General features: G+C 43.0%; 1 protein-coding gene across 1 annotated transcript in view; it reads left to right on the top strand.

Moving 5' to 3' along the window:
* The window catches only part of LOC106538675 (alpha-1-macroglobulin), a 63,551-nt gene that overhangs the window by 725 nt on the left and 46,786 nt on the right, over positions 1-16,040 (top strand). The window contains exons 2-8 of the mRNA XM_087711236.1: positions 2,157-2,358; positions 2,524-2,689; positions 6,758-6,810; positions 7,483-7,503; positions 8,724-8,892; positions 10,039-10,123; positions 12,790-12,886. Coding sequence (XP_087567362.1) covers positions 2,157-2,358; positions 2,524-2,689; positions 6,758-6,810; positions 7,483-7,503; positions 8,724-8,892; positions 10,039-10,123; positions 12,790-12,886 — 793 coding nt within the window. The remainder of the gene's footprint in view (positions 1-2,156; positions 2,359-2,523; positions 2,690-6,757; positions 6,811-7,482; positions 7,504-8,723; positions 8,893-10,038; positions 10,124-12,789; positions 12,887-16,040) is intronic.

The raw sequence follows: 16,040 nt of genomic DNA, 5'->3' as shown, positions 1-16,040 counted from the left end.
AATAGATAACTAAACATAACATAAAATAATGTTAGATCACAGTCCTTTCCTGAAAATGGAAGGATCATTTCTGTAACACATGTTTAGTGCTTATTTTAAAGATAGTACCATGTTTCTCCGAAAATATGACCCACCCCAATAATAAGCCCAACCCTTGGGGCACCACAAACACTTTTACCTTTCTCTTTCTGGGCTCAGCACTTCTGCTTGTTGGGCTGCTTCCCTGAAGCTGGTAGTTCCACGGCCAGCTACTTTGCTTATTTCCTGCTTTTGGGGGGGCTTATGGGGAGGCTTGTGTGGCAGCACGGGCATCGGGGAGGCAGGCAATCCAGATGTTCCACGCTGGTGCTTGTTTGGGCCAGCTGCAGGCAATCCAAGAGATAACGGGATGAAGGGATCAGTGCATTGGGATTGCTTTTGTCTCCCCCATGCCTCTGCTTCAGCTGTGCTATCTGGGGATATGCTGAAGTCTTGGAATGGAGCTGTTTGTTAGGGTTCCAAATAACATCCAAAATTAAATCAGAGTCCAAGGCAAAGTATTGCTCAAAGTTCCAATTTATTAAAAGAGCCATGTTGGCACATCTGATAAAACCCGAATCTAAAAGCTTCCCGGTTTTTCACACCCAGTTGAAAGTTCTAGATCTTGCCCCACTCCCACAAGCCCATCACATGTTCCAATCTTCCACTGCCATGCTGGAAGTTCCACCCACCCAGTTCTGGTCAGGTGCAGATGACCTTGGCTTTCTAGAAAGGAATTTTGTTTTGGCTACATAGCATCAAACTCAGTGGTGGGTTCTGGATCCTTTCGCAATCAGTATGCTGTGATGGGGCTGGGAATCCTTGTCGGGCATGCGCACTGCACGCACATGCGCACGCTACCGCCCTGCGACACCCCAGCTGCTCGGCAGAGGTCGTGCAGGTGCCATACGTTGTGCATGCATGTGCTACTGGCCCATTTGCCTCAAAAAGCTGTAAGGAACACAAGCGGATGGGTGGGCCAAGCGGATGGGTCAGTGTGTCCAAACTTGCGGTGCTGCTGCTACTCATGCACACAATGGAACAGCAATCCTTGCAGAGTCCTGCTTGAAGAGGCTGCGTTGATGTGACAAACCTCATGGCAATGCCATGGCTCACACATGCAATGGCACAGTAATCCTAAAAAAGCCAATGCAATCCTAAATTGCATTAACAGATTGAATCAAGATTGAATCAAGAAGTACTAATACCACTCTATAAAGCCCTCGTAAAACCTCACGTAGAATAATGCATCCAGTTTCAGTCACCACACTATAAAAAAGATGTTGAGACTCTAGAAAAAGTGCAGAGAAGAGCAAGAAAGATGATTAGTGGACTGGAAGCTATGGCTAGTCTAATGAACAGAAGGACCAGGAGTGACATGATAGCAGTGTTCCAATATTTGAGGGGCTGCCAAAGAGAGGAGGGGGTCAAGCTATTTTCCAAGGCACCTGAAGGCCAGACAAGGAATAATGGATGAAAACTGATCAAGGAGAAATTCAACCTAGAAATAATGAGAAGCCTTCTGAGACTTAGAACAATTAACCAGTGGAACAGCTTGCCTTTGGAAGATGTGGGAGTTTCATCCCTGGAGGCCTTTTAGCCTGTCAGAAATGGTATCGGGTCTCCTGCTTGAGCTGAGGGTTGGACTAGATGACCTACAAGGTCCCGTCCAACTCTGTTATTCTGTAATTCCCCAGTGAGTATGCTGGCTGGGGAATTCTGGGAGCTGAAATCCACACACCTTAAAGTTGCCAAGGTTGCTTTAGAGAAATGTGTCGCTGAAGACTCAGTCTCCCTGGCCAAAGGTGTCAAAGCGTTGAATCATAGCAACTGGTCCAATCTTTATTAATCTGAGATGTTTAGTTGCTCATCCAAGCAAGTTCATCAATCAGAGCAAAATTAATTAGCCCGAGAGTCGTTGGAAGCTACAAACTCTTGCTATACCAATTCCAAGGGTTTGTCCCCAGATTGCAACCCGTTTTGGGGAAGCTGGTGTCGCAAAAGTTGGTACCTTCCTATGACTCTTTGACTCTTCCTGACTAATTTGCTCTGACTGATGAAGTTGCCCAAATCTTAGGAAACCCTCTTGCATTTGCTCAGCTTATTTCCTAATCAGAGCCCCTGCCCCTCTTTCCAAGGCGATATGTGGCGCTGGTACCCAGCACAATCCACATGGAGACCCCTGAGAACGTCTGCATCCAGATAAAAAATTTGAAGGGAACAGTCAACGTCACTCTTGTGCTGGAACCCGCGATCAAGGATTTGATCCTGAAGCAACTGACAATAACAGAGGAAGATGAAGATTTTATTCCAGATTTTCTTCATTGTCGTACTTTCCAGGTAAGTCTCTCTGTCTCCCTCCCTCCCTCCTCTCCCTCTCTCTCTCTCTTCCTTCCTCATCCTTTTATGTTGTTTCATTCAACATAATGCAAACATAAAGCAATAGAACATCATGATAACAATACCTCTCAAACCATTTGATTTTGTCTCTTTTTCATCCTGCAGGTTCCCAGGGAGAGCAATATTTCTGTCCCATCGGAAGTTCTTCTCGAGTTCCGTGGAAATGACTTGATTCACAGTTTCCAGATCCGCAAAAAAGTGCGGATTGAGAAACCAAAGAATCTGCTTTTCATCCAGATGGACAAACCCTTCTACAGAACGGGACAACAAGGTAAAGGGCGACTCGAGTGTGAAACCTGCTCCTGAAATTCTTGCTTTTCTAATCTTTTCAAAACTTGATCGTTACAATTTTTACAGGTTTTGCTTTTCAATTTTAGAATTTCCATTGCTAAACCAGGCTATTGTTAAGCGAGTCACGCCTGACTTTTACAATCTTTGTTCCCCCCCGGTTGTTAAGCGAATCACTGCATTTGTGAAGTGAATGGTGCCGTTGTGAAGTGAGCCTGAATTCCGCTCTTGATCCTGTTGTTGGAAGGCAGCTGGGAAGGCTGCAAATTGTTGATCCTATGATTCCTGGATGCTTGTAACTATTGTAAATGCATGCTTGTTGCCAAGTGTCCAAAGATGAACACGTGAAGATGGTCAGAACTGTGAGATAAGTGTAAGCCATTTTTTTCACTGCCATTGTAATTTTGAACCGTCACTAAATTAATGGTGGTTAAGATGAAGATTCATTCCTTGTTTCTCCTCTCACCTCTGTGTGAGCATAAGCTGAAGCTGGATTTTTTTTAAAATTATTAATTATTGTAAACTTTATTAGCTGCCAATCTTACCACATCATAACTCTGGTCGGCTTGCAATTTTAAAACTGTATAAAACTTTAATGATATAAATATAATATGATAAAAAATTGACCTAGCTAAAGAGATGAGAAGGGGAGGAAGTGGGGATCTGTTGTTAATCTGTCAACTGTCCCCAGCATGAAATCCCTCTGTGGGCGCCTCAATGTGAGCGGATTTCTCCAAAGCTGGTGGGGAAGAATAATTATGTATCAATGCATTAAGTACAGAAGTACCATATTCAATGCAGCCCACCTATTGCCACTGCGGCGTTGTCGCCACACTGGAGGACCGCTCATGTGTCCTTGGCCGAATTGAAAGGAAAACACCAGGCAGAAGTCCTCAGGATGAGCGAACTTCAAATGAACATCTCTTTTATTAGAAAAGTTAGTTACAGCGTCATCAAAAGAAGCGTATCAGAAGGCATATATAATCACACATGGTACAAGTAAACTAATGAAAAATCACAGCATTCTACAAATAAACCAATAGAAAATCACATCATGACAAAGGATGGGCAAAGGGGGAATAGAAAGTTACAAGCTGCATGGCATTGGGAGGGGAAAAGGGGAATAGAAAGTTACAGCACAGCATAGGGGGGAGAAGGGGCAGGTGTGGGAGTAGCTGGCTCACATAGTTCATGTTACATGAGGCTGCATAGTGAGTTCTGACCGTTAGGCCGGAAAGATGTTTCTGGTGCGATGTTTTTCTCCATCCCTGTGTGTGTGTGTGTTTCAGGCAGGCAAACTGCCCTGCACACACACACCCGGATGATGGATTCCAACATGCCACAAAAAGTAGGGGAAAATGAGGGTGGAGGTTCATTCTCCCAGCTTGTGGGTTGGTTTCTGAACGTATCATTACCGCGCTAGGTAACATCTTCAGCCGTGTTTAGGGGATGTCAGCATTCTTGCGTTTACATCACAAGACCCTCACTTGACACTGCCACAGCTGAAGCCCTTAGAGGCAAAAGAACATTGACATAGACATCCCCCAAACTCGGATGAAGATGTTACCTAACCTGGTAACGAAATGTTCGGAAACCAACCACAAGCTCAAAGAACGAATCTATACTCAAGCTACAGCTATGCGCCACAGAAAATGTTGGAAAATGACTGTGGGCATTTTCAGTTTAGTTCACACCCACCCCATCTTCTCCATGTCAGACCCTATGCCCAGATCAGAGCAAGCACGTTCACCCTGCTCAGTTACCCACAACATGGGGATAACAAATGGAAATGACGACTATCTAATAATTTGGTTTCGAAGGGCACCGTATCATTTAACACTTAGCCAAATGGCTGGATCTGGCCCACGGGCTGCTTAGATCTGGCTCTGGGACTGCCCTGGAAACAGTGAAGGACTGCCCTGCTGTGCCTCTGACTGCGAAAATGGAGCTTGGGACAATAACCTTTAACATCATGAAACATACTTTAGGAATGACTCATATTGCTTTGAGTGGCTTTGGAAGGTGCTCTGCCTTTTGATGTATAGCAAGAGAAATGGAAATAAGGTTCATTCTTATACATGGTCCACGTGTCCCCAATTTTGCCTGTGACATCTTCCAATTTGGCCAGTCAACTGTTTTTCAGCTTTGCTGATGTTTCATAAGTAAACATCAAAGGACATTTTTGCTAGGTGGATTGAGTGTGGAAGAGTGTGTTTGCTTCCTCTGATCTTAGTGCATACAAACTACAGGTAGTTCTGGTTTACAACAGTCCATTTAGTCACTGTTCAAAATTACAACAGCAGTGAAAAAAGTGATTTATGACCATTTTTCACAGTTACAATCTTAATCCTATAATCCCATAATCAAAATTTAGATGCTTGATAACTGACTCATATTTATGATGGTTGCAGTGTCCCAAAGTGGGGAATGAGTCAGATTCACTTAACAACCAGGTTACTAACTAATCAACTGCAGTGGTTCACTTAACATCTGAGGAAAGAAAGGTTGTAAAATGGGGCAAATGGCACTTAACAAATGTCTCACTGAACAATGTAAATTTTGGGCTCAATTGTGGTCGTAAATTGAATACTACCTGTATGTAACTTGGAGATGACAAGTAATTAGGCATAGGTTTCAGACAGTTCGGACTGGTTCAGTGAACTGGATGCTAATTTTACATCTAGTTTGCCAAACCAGTAGTTGCAAGGATTGGCTGCCCCCCCCCCCACCCCGGCCCCCCAGGAGTCTTCATGTGGCCTGTTTTGGATGTGGGGTAAGTACAGGGCCAGCATGGAGGCTCTGGGAGGGTGAAAAATGGGCCTCCAGGAAGTTCTGAAAGTCTAGAAACGAGTCCGTTTCCAGCCTCCAGTGGGCCTCCGGAGCCCAGGGGAGACTGTTTGTTCCCTCCCAGAGGCTTGAAGAAAGCCTCCGGAGCCTGGGGAGGCCAAAAACGCCCCCTTCCCACTGTGGTGCAGTAGGCCAAGTGGCCATATCCCCATAGCCACTTCCAACCAGCAACCGGGCAAAGAATCAGTTGCTAAAATTTTTCAATCCCACCCCTGCCTGTAATCAGTTTCCAACACCATCTACCAAGTGGAATAGAGCCAGGATAGGCATAATCACGTGACTTCTTCAATGTCAGGAATCCTTATTGCTCTTCTCTGGTTGGCTGGACCCTGCATTTCATCAAGGAAAACAGACAAACCACAGTGTCTCCAGATTAGGGCAATCAAAGGGAAGGAGGGAAAAAAAAAGATCTATGAGAAATGATTGGAGATAGTGGATACGCTCTTCCCCTTGGAGCAGAGAAGACTAAGTGGAGGTCGGACAGCAGTCTTCATGTATCTCTTAGCTGCTCAATTTTGGGGGTCTTTCTAGGAGACATGAAACAATGGTCTAAATGTCAGAAAGATACATTATGGTTGGACATCAGATAAATAAAATGTCTTAATGGAGCTGGATGGGCTTGACTACCCAGGAGGAAGGATTGATGGAAGGATTTAAACAAAAGCTGGATGGCCACCTACCAGAAATGCTGCAACAGTCTATTACTGCCCTGGGCAGCGGTCAGATTAATGTTTTTCAATTGTAGCAACATGAAGATGTTTAGACTTCACTTCCCAGAATTCAACAGCCAGCGCTGGTCAGGGAATTCTGGGAGCAGAAGTCCACACGTCTTCAAATACTCAAGTATGAGAAAATATTGGACTACAGTATCCTGTTTGCCTGAAAATAAGACCTCCCTGGATAATAAGCCCAATTGGGCTTTGAGTGCATGCGCTAAAATAAGCCCTCCCCTGAAAATATTGCAACATAGCAGCAGCCATGAGGTGACCATGCTCACCACCTCCTGCACCTCAAAAATAGTAAGACCTCCTTGAAATGAGACCAAGCACTTATTTTGAGTGGGGGGAGAGAGGTCAAAAGAAAATAAGACCCTGTCTTCTTTTTGGGTAAACACAGTAAATGATCTCCAAGATTCCTTCTATATTTTAATATTTCTGTATTCAGTGGCTATTTTCCCCACCTATTCTCCCTCTGTCTTTTGCAGTTCAGTTTCGCATCGTTTCTATGGATAAAAAGTTCCATCCCATGAAGAAGAAGGTAAATTTTGGGGGGTTACTCAGACAGACAGAGATGATGGCATCTCCGTGAGAAAACATTCAATTCATGCTCTCCCCGGGGTCAATTCCCCTCCAGGGGAATTCTATGGACCCCTCCCCCATCACATATAACATTGAGCCCAGCCCATGTGTGGAGCAGTGGTGGGTTTCAATTTATTTTACTACTGGTTTGCTTGTGCGTGCACATGCTCATGCAGCACTTTTGCACATGTACAGAAGCATCCAGGTGGGTGGGCAGGGCCTCCCGCTGCCACCTTTGCAACTACCGGTTCACCCGATCCAAGGCGAACTGGCAGAAACCCACCTCTGGTGTGGAGATACCCTTGGGTGAAAACTAGTGAAGACTCATGGAGTAATTGAATTTGGATTAGTGCTGACCTTAAATCTACCCTTAGTCATGAAAACTGGCTGGGTGACCTTGTGGCTAGGCACTGTCAACCAACCAACCTCACAGGGTGGTTGTTATGGGTGTGTGTGGTGGGAATTCTAAGAGCAGTCCCTTGAGGTAAGACAAGATACAAATAAATACATATCAAAACCATAATGCAACATAAAAGAATCTCCCATGCCCCTTTTTCTATCTACTTTTCTTCTCTATCCTCATTTTCATTCCTTGGTGTCTGATTTCCCTGTGCTTTTTTTGTCTCCACAGTTTACAGTTGTGTACATCCAGGTATGTGCTGAAAGGCCATAGCAGTGCCAGCTCCATGGCTGATTGGACCTCATTAATCTTCGGATGGAAGGCCACCAGGAAATCTGAGGGCTACAGGCTCTTGGGAAATCAAAAGGACCAACCATGGTTGCCCAGAAAATGATACAAGCAGATCTCTTGGTGGCGACGGAGAGAGATGTTTAAAGTAGCTAATATCGAGTCCCATTTCACTTTGTTAAGAACGGGGCTATTTCACACAGTCCCACAAAGTAGCAAACTGTCTGGAAACGTGGGATATTTTGTCTTTGAGAGGTTTGTTCCCATCTTCTTTACTAGGAATTGGGCTGAATGAGAGCCCTCTCCTTGCATTTGATCACAGAAACAATAGCATCGATCAAGGAAATCAACTAAAGACATGACTCAACTCAAAAGTAGTTCATAGCTTTAGTGCTACCATTTCTGAGCTGCAATTCCTCAAGGTGTCCACCAGATGGCAGCAGAATGGTGAACTACTCGGTGAACACATTCCTTCCATCTAGTGGTCCTCTGGAGTAATGCAGTGCTGATCTGGCAACCAGCTAAGAGGCTTGTTTCGTTTAGCTCCTTTCTTTCTTAAATTAGTTGCTCTAAAGTTGTTAAAGTGTTCAAAGAACTATGTCCCAGCCTCCCTCAGCTTGTACAATCTGAGCTCAAACATCCCTTTGTCTAATGGCAGAGCCTTCCTGCTAATACCAATAGCACATATACTGCTTCACAGTGCTTCACTCCCTCTCTAAGCAGTTACAGAGTCAGCATATTGCCCTCAACAATCTGGGTCCTCATTTTACTGACTTCGGAAGGATGGAAGGCTGAGTCAACTTGAGCCTGGTGAGGTTCGAACTGCCAAATTGCAGGCAGCTGGCAGTAAGCAGAAGTAGCCTGCAGTACTGCACTCTAACCACTGCACCACCATGGCTCTAAGACCTACAGCCACCATCTCCAACTTGGGAAGTTCAGAAAAGGTACAACTCCCCGAATTTCAAGCTAGCACAGCAATTGTCCTTGCTGGGTTCCAATATTGAGAGTTTAATCCCAAACATATGTGGCCTTCTAGGCCACTTGAGTAGTGTATCCAGATACACTACTCAAAGCGCTCAGAGAATGGGATTGTAGGACTACATTTTCCGGATTATGAACTGCTGATTCTAGAACAATTCTGGGATATGGACAAACTTTGGAACTTGTTATCTTGTTCTTTCCAGGATCCTCAAAACAACCAGGTGTTCCAATGGAGAGATGTGGAGATTCCGTTGGGCATAATCCAGCTTTCCTATTCTCTGTCTTCTGATTCCCTCTTGGGCACCTACAAAGTGGTGGTAGAGGAAGACTCCACGAAAGTTGCAGAACACAGCTTTGATGTGGACGAATATGGTAAGAAGGGGAGATCAAGTTTGTCCTTCTTTTCTTCCTTCTCCCTCCTTCCTTCCTTTCCTCCCTCCCTCCTTCCTTTCTTCCCCCTTTCTTTCCTCCCTCCCTCCTCTTTTCCTCTTCCATCCATCCTTCCTTCCTTTCTTTCTTTTGGACAGTCCAGATTATTCTATCTTGTTGAATTAAGGTTGATTTGTCCCAACAAAGTTGTAGAAGCTTAATCTGCATACTGAAGTTTGAAGATTTAAATGCCTCTTCATGTTGATTTAAAAAAACATTACTCCTTTAACATTTATATTTAGGATTATTTTTAAGGATGGAAAAAGCAAAATGGAAATGGAAGGAAGGAGGAAGGGCAGGGGAAGAAAGAAAAGGAGTGAGGAAAGTAGGGAGGGAAGGAAGGAAAAAAAGGATGGGAAAAAGAATGAAGGAAGGAGAGTGGGATGGAGGGAAGGAAGGATGGAGAGAGAGGGAAGGAAGGAAAGAAAGAAGGATGGAATAAATGGATGGATGGATGGATGGATGGATGGATGGATGAATGGATGGATGGATGGATAAATAAATAAATAATATTTGGCAATGAGGGATTTAACAGGCCAGAAACAGTACAATTCTCTTTATTCAGTTTAATTCTAAGACTCACTTTCTCCAACAAATTTTACATTGATCTGGTTACTTAGCTAAATTAACCTGTTTTCTGAGATTAGAGATTATGATTTACATATACAGATCCCAGATGAATATGGAGTCTCTGGGCCAGGAATTTAAGGTAGTGTTTGGGGACTGAAGCTTCATTTGAGCTTCACTCAACTCCCCCCACCCCTGAATTCAACTAATTCAGCGGGTTGAACTTCTACAAAAAATAAACCACCAAAACAAAGACAAATTACCTAAGACTGAAGCCAAACATTTTAGAAGGTTGTCCAAACGCAATTGTTAAATTCATTCTGGCAGAATGTTTGCTGCTTTATTAATGCAAGGTTTAATTTGTCTCACTTAGATTTACAACTTACTTTTCCTTTCAGACCTCAATTGTGTGGCCAATTTCTCCCATCTCCTTAGCCCTCAAGGGAGATCACAGGGGAGAACTGGGCAGTTTGCGCTTCCACAAGGTTCATCTCATGATTTTCTTCCCTTCCCTCTTTCTAGTTATGCCCAAATTTGAGGTTTGGATAAATGCCCCGAAGCTCATCACGGTTATGACTGAGGAAATAACAATCAAATTGTGTGGCAGGTACGTGATGCTCATCTACTCTCCTTCTGCCATTGTCAACAGACGGTGCAAGATTTTCCGGTGTGTGTTCTGGCCCAGCCTTCGCAAGTAATGATAGGCTGCTTACTCATGAGTAAAATAAACCCTTTTTCAAAACAAGGCAGGAACAGTAACAAAAACGTAATTAGTCCCAACAAAGCTGGCTCTGGCTAAGGAATCCAAATTGCTTGCTGTATACAACTCAAATGGTTCTCCGTGACAACAGGCCACTCCCAAATCCTTCCTATTTATTTCCTAGCCAGGGAGGTGCTGACTGGTGTCTAGGTCTGCTTTTCCCTGAGAGCCGGCACATTGCTTTCCTTTGCTCTCCTCTCCTTTCCTCTCTACGCATAGGCACATCTGGGATGGGCCCCATCTGTTCCTCCCCCTCACTCAGCTCAGGCGCCAAAGGCAGCTGCCTCTCCACCTGGGGGAGGACGGAAGGTCCTGGCTCTGCTGCCGCTTCCTTATCAGAGCCTTCCAAAGGCTCCGAAGCTGACCCAGGCCCTCCCTCAACCTCCTCCTCGCCTGGCTCTGCTGCTAGCTCTGCTGGCAGCCGATGGGCCATAACAGCAGAAGAAAGGGAGGGTGGAAAATCTGCTCCTGTTCGGGTTTTTCTCTCCTCTTGGTGATTTCATGCCCATATAGTTTTTTTGACAGAAACACGGAAGTGGTTTGATGATGATTTCTTCTGAGAATGTAATATTCAGTATCCTGGCCTGGGATCTCCTGGTGGCCTCCTGTCCAAATACCCAACAGGCCATATCCTGTATCAGGCTCAGAGATCAGCCAAGGTTAGCTTTGCATTGCCCTCTTGTGGAGCATAGATAGAAAGGCAGGGTAGTGGTGAAGGTGATAATGATGATGGTAATAATTTACTTTCTTCTGAAGGAAACTGGAGCAGAGTAATAAAATCATCTTTTATAAGAAATAATAAGATAAAATAACCCATAGGTATAAATAAATAAATATACCCGGAAGCTCTGGAGGTAATAAACCTAACTGATAAATATTGAGGAAGCTGGTGAGAGAAGATGTATAAAAGTATTAAGCAAAGTCCTAGTCAGGTAGTTATGGTGAAAGGCTGGGTGAACAAGGGTTGTTTAAACAAAGACAGTATAAACAAGCAGAAATTTAAAAAAAATTCCGCCTTCAATATTTGCTCTTTAATAGTATTGGGAAATTGCCCAGAGTCATTCTGGACTGAGATGATGGATAAATGGCAAAAAATAACATAATTCAATATAAGATCAATGATAACCTGACATAATTTAAAAAAGATAACTGATTATGAAAGAAAGAAAAATAAGAAATACAATACATGACCATACAGGTTAAAGAAATCAAATGCAAAGCCAGACTTAGATATATATGAGCCATATAAATTAAAACATTGCTTTTTTAAAAAATGAATTCAAGGAAAATATATGTGTCCCAAGATAATGTTGCAGGATCCAATCTGAGTCGGTCACCGGGAAGAGAGTTTCAATCTTCTGAGTTTTGGAGTCATGCTGGAGTCCATCCTCAGGGAATTACTCTCTCTATGCAGAATGTATGCACAGGCTGCTGTTCTATGCGTAGTATTTATGTAGTGCCTAGTTCTGTGTGCCTTTTTTATGTTAATCAGGGTGCTAATATCTGGCTATTAGATTGTTGGTTGTTGTTTCTCTGCTTATTAAGACATTATTATTTCCCTGGTTGGTTGTTGTTTGGAAACAATAATGACTTAATATCTGGCCATCAATTAACAACTAAAAGCCACACATAACTGGGCACCATATAAATAGTACACATAGAACAGCGCAATGGCCACATTCTGGAGGAAAAAGCAGAGAGGGGGAGGGGGGAGAGAAGGGGAGAGAAAGAAAGAGGAAGAGGGGGTGAGAAAGTAAAAGAGAAAGCAAGAAAGAGAGAGAGAGAAAGAGGAAAAGAGGGAGAGGGAGAGGGAGAGAGAGAAGAGAGAAGGAGGGAGAGGGAGAGAGAAAGAGAGGAAGGGAGAGGGAGAGAAAGAGAGAAAGGGGACGGTGGGAGGGAGAGAGAGGGACAGGGAGAAATAGGGACAGGGAGAAAGAGAGGGAGAGAGAAAGAGTAAACGCGAAAGAGAGGCAGAGAAAGAGAAAAAGAGAGAGGGAGGGATAGAGAAAGAGAGGGAGAGAGAGGGGAGAGAAATAGGGAGAGAGAAGGGGGAAGAAGGAGGGAGAGAGAAAGAATAAAAGAGAAATAGAGGGGGAGTGGAGAGTAAGAGAGGGAGAGGGAGGGAGAGGGCGAGAGAAGGAGAGGGAGAAAGAGGGAAAGAGAAAGAGAGAGAAAGATGGAGGGAAATAGAAAGAAAAGGGGGGAGATAGAAAAAAAGATGGAGAGAGAAAGAGGGAGAAAGAGAGTGAGAGGAAGAGGAAGAGAGAGGAAGAGAGAGAGGGGGGAGAAAGAGAAAGGGAGAGGTGGGGTTTCTGTGGATGGGCTCTAACCCGACTCCGAAAGCTTAAATTCTCTAAATTTCTGGTCCAGGTGACTAAGTCAGATTGGATCCTGTAAAAAAAAAAAAACCACATTGCTTCCTTTGGATCCTGCAGCTCCCTTTGATCTTCTTTCTCTATGCAAACCATCTCCCTTTCTGTCTTTTTGTCCACATTGGTGGATTCTAACTCCAGGTATACCAATGGGAAACCTGTGCCTGGCACAGTGCGAATGAGGGTTTGCCGGAATCGTGATACTAATGAAAATCTCTGTGAAGAATTTGAAGACGAGGTAAGGGACGTCGAGTTTCCACACCTCGGATATCTTTGTAGCATCGCCAACATTTGGAGGATAAATTTGGGTATATTTTATAATCTCGCTGGAGGCAAATGCCATCTTTTGATTGATGACGTTATCATCAATATGTTGATGATATCCAACTTTTCATCTCTACCCCAAACCACCCCATTGATGCCCTTGATGTCCCGGTGTGTGGAGGCTTTACGGATCTGGGTGGGGACGAACAGGCTCAAGCTTAATCCCTCCAAGACTGATTTCTGCATCATGTACCATCTTTGATGATGGGGGAGAAATTTTAGCCCCCTCAGAGAGGGCCCACAATCTGGGAGTCATCCTGGATATGCGGCCTAGTTTAGAAAAACATCTTACGGCCATGACCTGGGGGGCCTTCTACCAGGTCCACCTGGTAAACCAGTTGCGCCCCTTCCTGGATCGGGATGCCCCGTGCACAGTCACTAATGCCCTCATCCTTTTTCGCCTGGACTACAGTAATGCTCTCTATATGGGGCTGCCCTTCAAAAGCACCCGGAGGCTCCAGCTGGTCCAGAATGCGGCCGCGCGGGTTGTCATGGGAGTAGCTAGGTGTTACACCCCTTTTAGGCACTGGTTGCCGGTTGTTTTCCAGTTGCTGGTTGTTTTCCGGATGTGATTCAAGGTGTTTATTATGATCTTTAAAATTCTGCTGGAATTCCATCTGGGCCTGAGGTTTTATTATTTTTTTGTTTTTGGATTGCCCTTTTTAATTCTTGCCTCTTTATTTTCTCATTTAATGTTTCTTTTGTTGTTTCCAGTAGGGTTGGAAGATTCCTTCTCTGAAGGTATCTTTTAATATCCTCCTCTTCTACTTCCTCTTGGCAATACAGTGCTTGAAAGTATTATACTGCTATACTTTTTTCCCCTTCCTTTTGGTGGTGTATCACCCCTTCTTCATCCTCTGATTGCTGTATTAATTTCTTTTCTTTCTCTTTTTTTAGTTTATAGGCTAGCCATCTCCCTGGTTTATTGGCATTTTCAAAATAATTTTGCCTAGTTGATCTAATTTTCTGGGCCACTTCTTCTTGTGTAATTAAGTTTAATCTATTTCTTTTTCTTCTTTGGCTTCTTGGTTTTGAGGTTCTTTCTGGATTTTATATTCTAATTTCCCCAGTTTCTCCTGGAGCTCTGTATATCGTTTCTTTTTATCTTTGTTTCTTCTTAACGTATATGCTATCGTAATGCCTCGCACATAGGCTTTGGTTGTATCCCATAGGTTTTGAATGGTTGTCTGTTCATTCCAGTTTTCCTTTAGGAAAAACACTAATTCTTTTTCCACATACTGTACATAGTTCTTTTCTTTTACAACCCTCTGATTCATGGTCCATCTCTTTTTCCTTTTTGCTCCTCCTTTCCATTTGATTATTAACGGGTTATGGTCCGCCCACAAGTTCAGTGTTATTTCTACCTCCTCTACACCCTTCTCCATTTCTGGATCCATCCACACCATGTCAATCCTGGACCATGAATTATGGGGGTTTGAAAAGAATGTGCATTGACTCTTCTGTGGATTGATTTCTCTCCAGACATCTTTTAGATTTAATTCTTGGGCCATTTCAAAGAATACATTTGATAGAGTTATCCTTTCATAATTTCTTTAATTATCCATTTTATAGTCTTTCTTTGGGTCTACCACCGCATTGAAGTCCCCTAATAGACATATGTTGTCCAGTTCCAGTTCTGCAATCAGCTTATGTAGTTTACTGTAGTATTCTTTCTGGTTTGTATTTGGTACATATATGTCTGCAATTAGTACTCTTCTTTGTTTTATTGATACTTCAATTAATAATGTTCTTCCCTTTTCATCTGCATATACCTGTTTAGGTTTTAGCCAGACCTTTATATATACTGCAATTCCTCTTTTCTTTGTATCAGCCAGGGCCAGATGTAATTTCCCTAACTTTGGAGATTCCAAAATACTACCATTTCCTTTTTTAATAATGAACTTCCTGTAGACATGTGATGTCCATGTTTTGTTTTTGGAGCTTAGAAATTGTTTGTCTTCTTTTTATAGGTGAATTTAGTTCATTTATATTGACCGATATTAATTTCACTTCTTCCTCCATTCTGTTACTTGTTTGTCACTTTTGTTCCTCTACTTCCCTTTGGTTTCTTGTCCTCACTCCTTCTCTTTCCTGGGCTTCTGTACCGGTCTTGTTTCTCGCATCTTGGTCTAATCCTTTTTCCTCCTTCAGCTGCTCCTCTTGGCTTTGGGTTTCCAACTCCTATCTGCTGTCTGATTCTCCCTCTATGTAGTGTTCATAGAATTCCCAGGCTTTCTCTACCATGTCAATCCTCATTTTCTTATCTAGCCAGGTTATTAACATTCCTTCCGGTATAAACCAGTGGAACTTTATTTTATATTTTATCAGTTGTGTGAGAGGAATTGGTAGTTCTTTCTTTGCTCTCTGATTCTCTTTGGTATCTGTTTAAGGGTTATGACTTCTTTTCCTTCTTTTCCTTCCTTCCTTTTCCTTCTTTTCCTTTTCCTGTTCTTTTATAAATTTTGTCTCTGACAGCTTTTTTTTGCAAATCTTATATGTATTTCATGGGGCAACCTATTTCTTCATGCATAATTAGTATGCACTCTATAGATTTCGTCAATATTGTTCCTCAGTTCACTTTTGTCCATTTGCAGTTGGTCAGCTAGAAGATCGCTCATGAGTTTTGGTAGATCTTCATCTTTTGTCTCTACTATGTTCTGAAATCTTAAATAGAACAAGGATCATTCTAATTCTAAATGGACTATTGCCTCCCCCAGTTCTCTAATGGCTGCTGCCAGTCTTTCTTCTCTTTCTTCCAATTTCTTTTCAGCTTGTTCTGTCCTTGCTTCTACCATTTTTATCTTCTCATTTTTAGCTATTGTTTCCTGTATCTTCCCCATTCTATCATCCAACTTCTTTATATCATCTTTCACTTCCCCTAGATTGCCTTTCATGTCCTCATGATTTTTAGTTATTGATTCTTGTGTTTTTATCATAAATTCTTGAATTATGTTTAATGAGACTTGTAGGCTTCGAAGGGTTGATGCAGATCCTGGTTTTTCATTGCTCGACATGTCTGTTTTTAAATTCCGTCCTGCTGGAGGGGCTATCATTGGCAGCGTTTTCTT

Source organism: Thamnophis sirtalis, unplaced genomic scaffold, assembly GCF_051295495.1.
Source record: "Thamnophis sirtalis isolate CommonGarterSnake01/CBP01778 unplaced genomic scaffold, rThaSir2_p1.2 scaffold_3, whole genome shotgun sequence".
Taxonomy (NCBI): Eukaryota; Metazoa; Chordata; class Lepidosauria; order Squamata; family Natricidae; genus Thamnophis; species Thamnophis sirtalis.
This window is presented reverse-complemented; position numbering and strand designations above follow the sequence as displayed.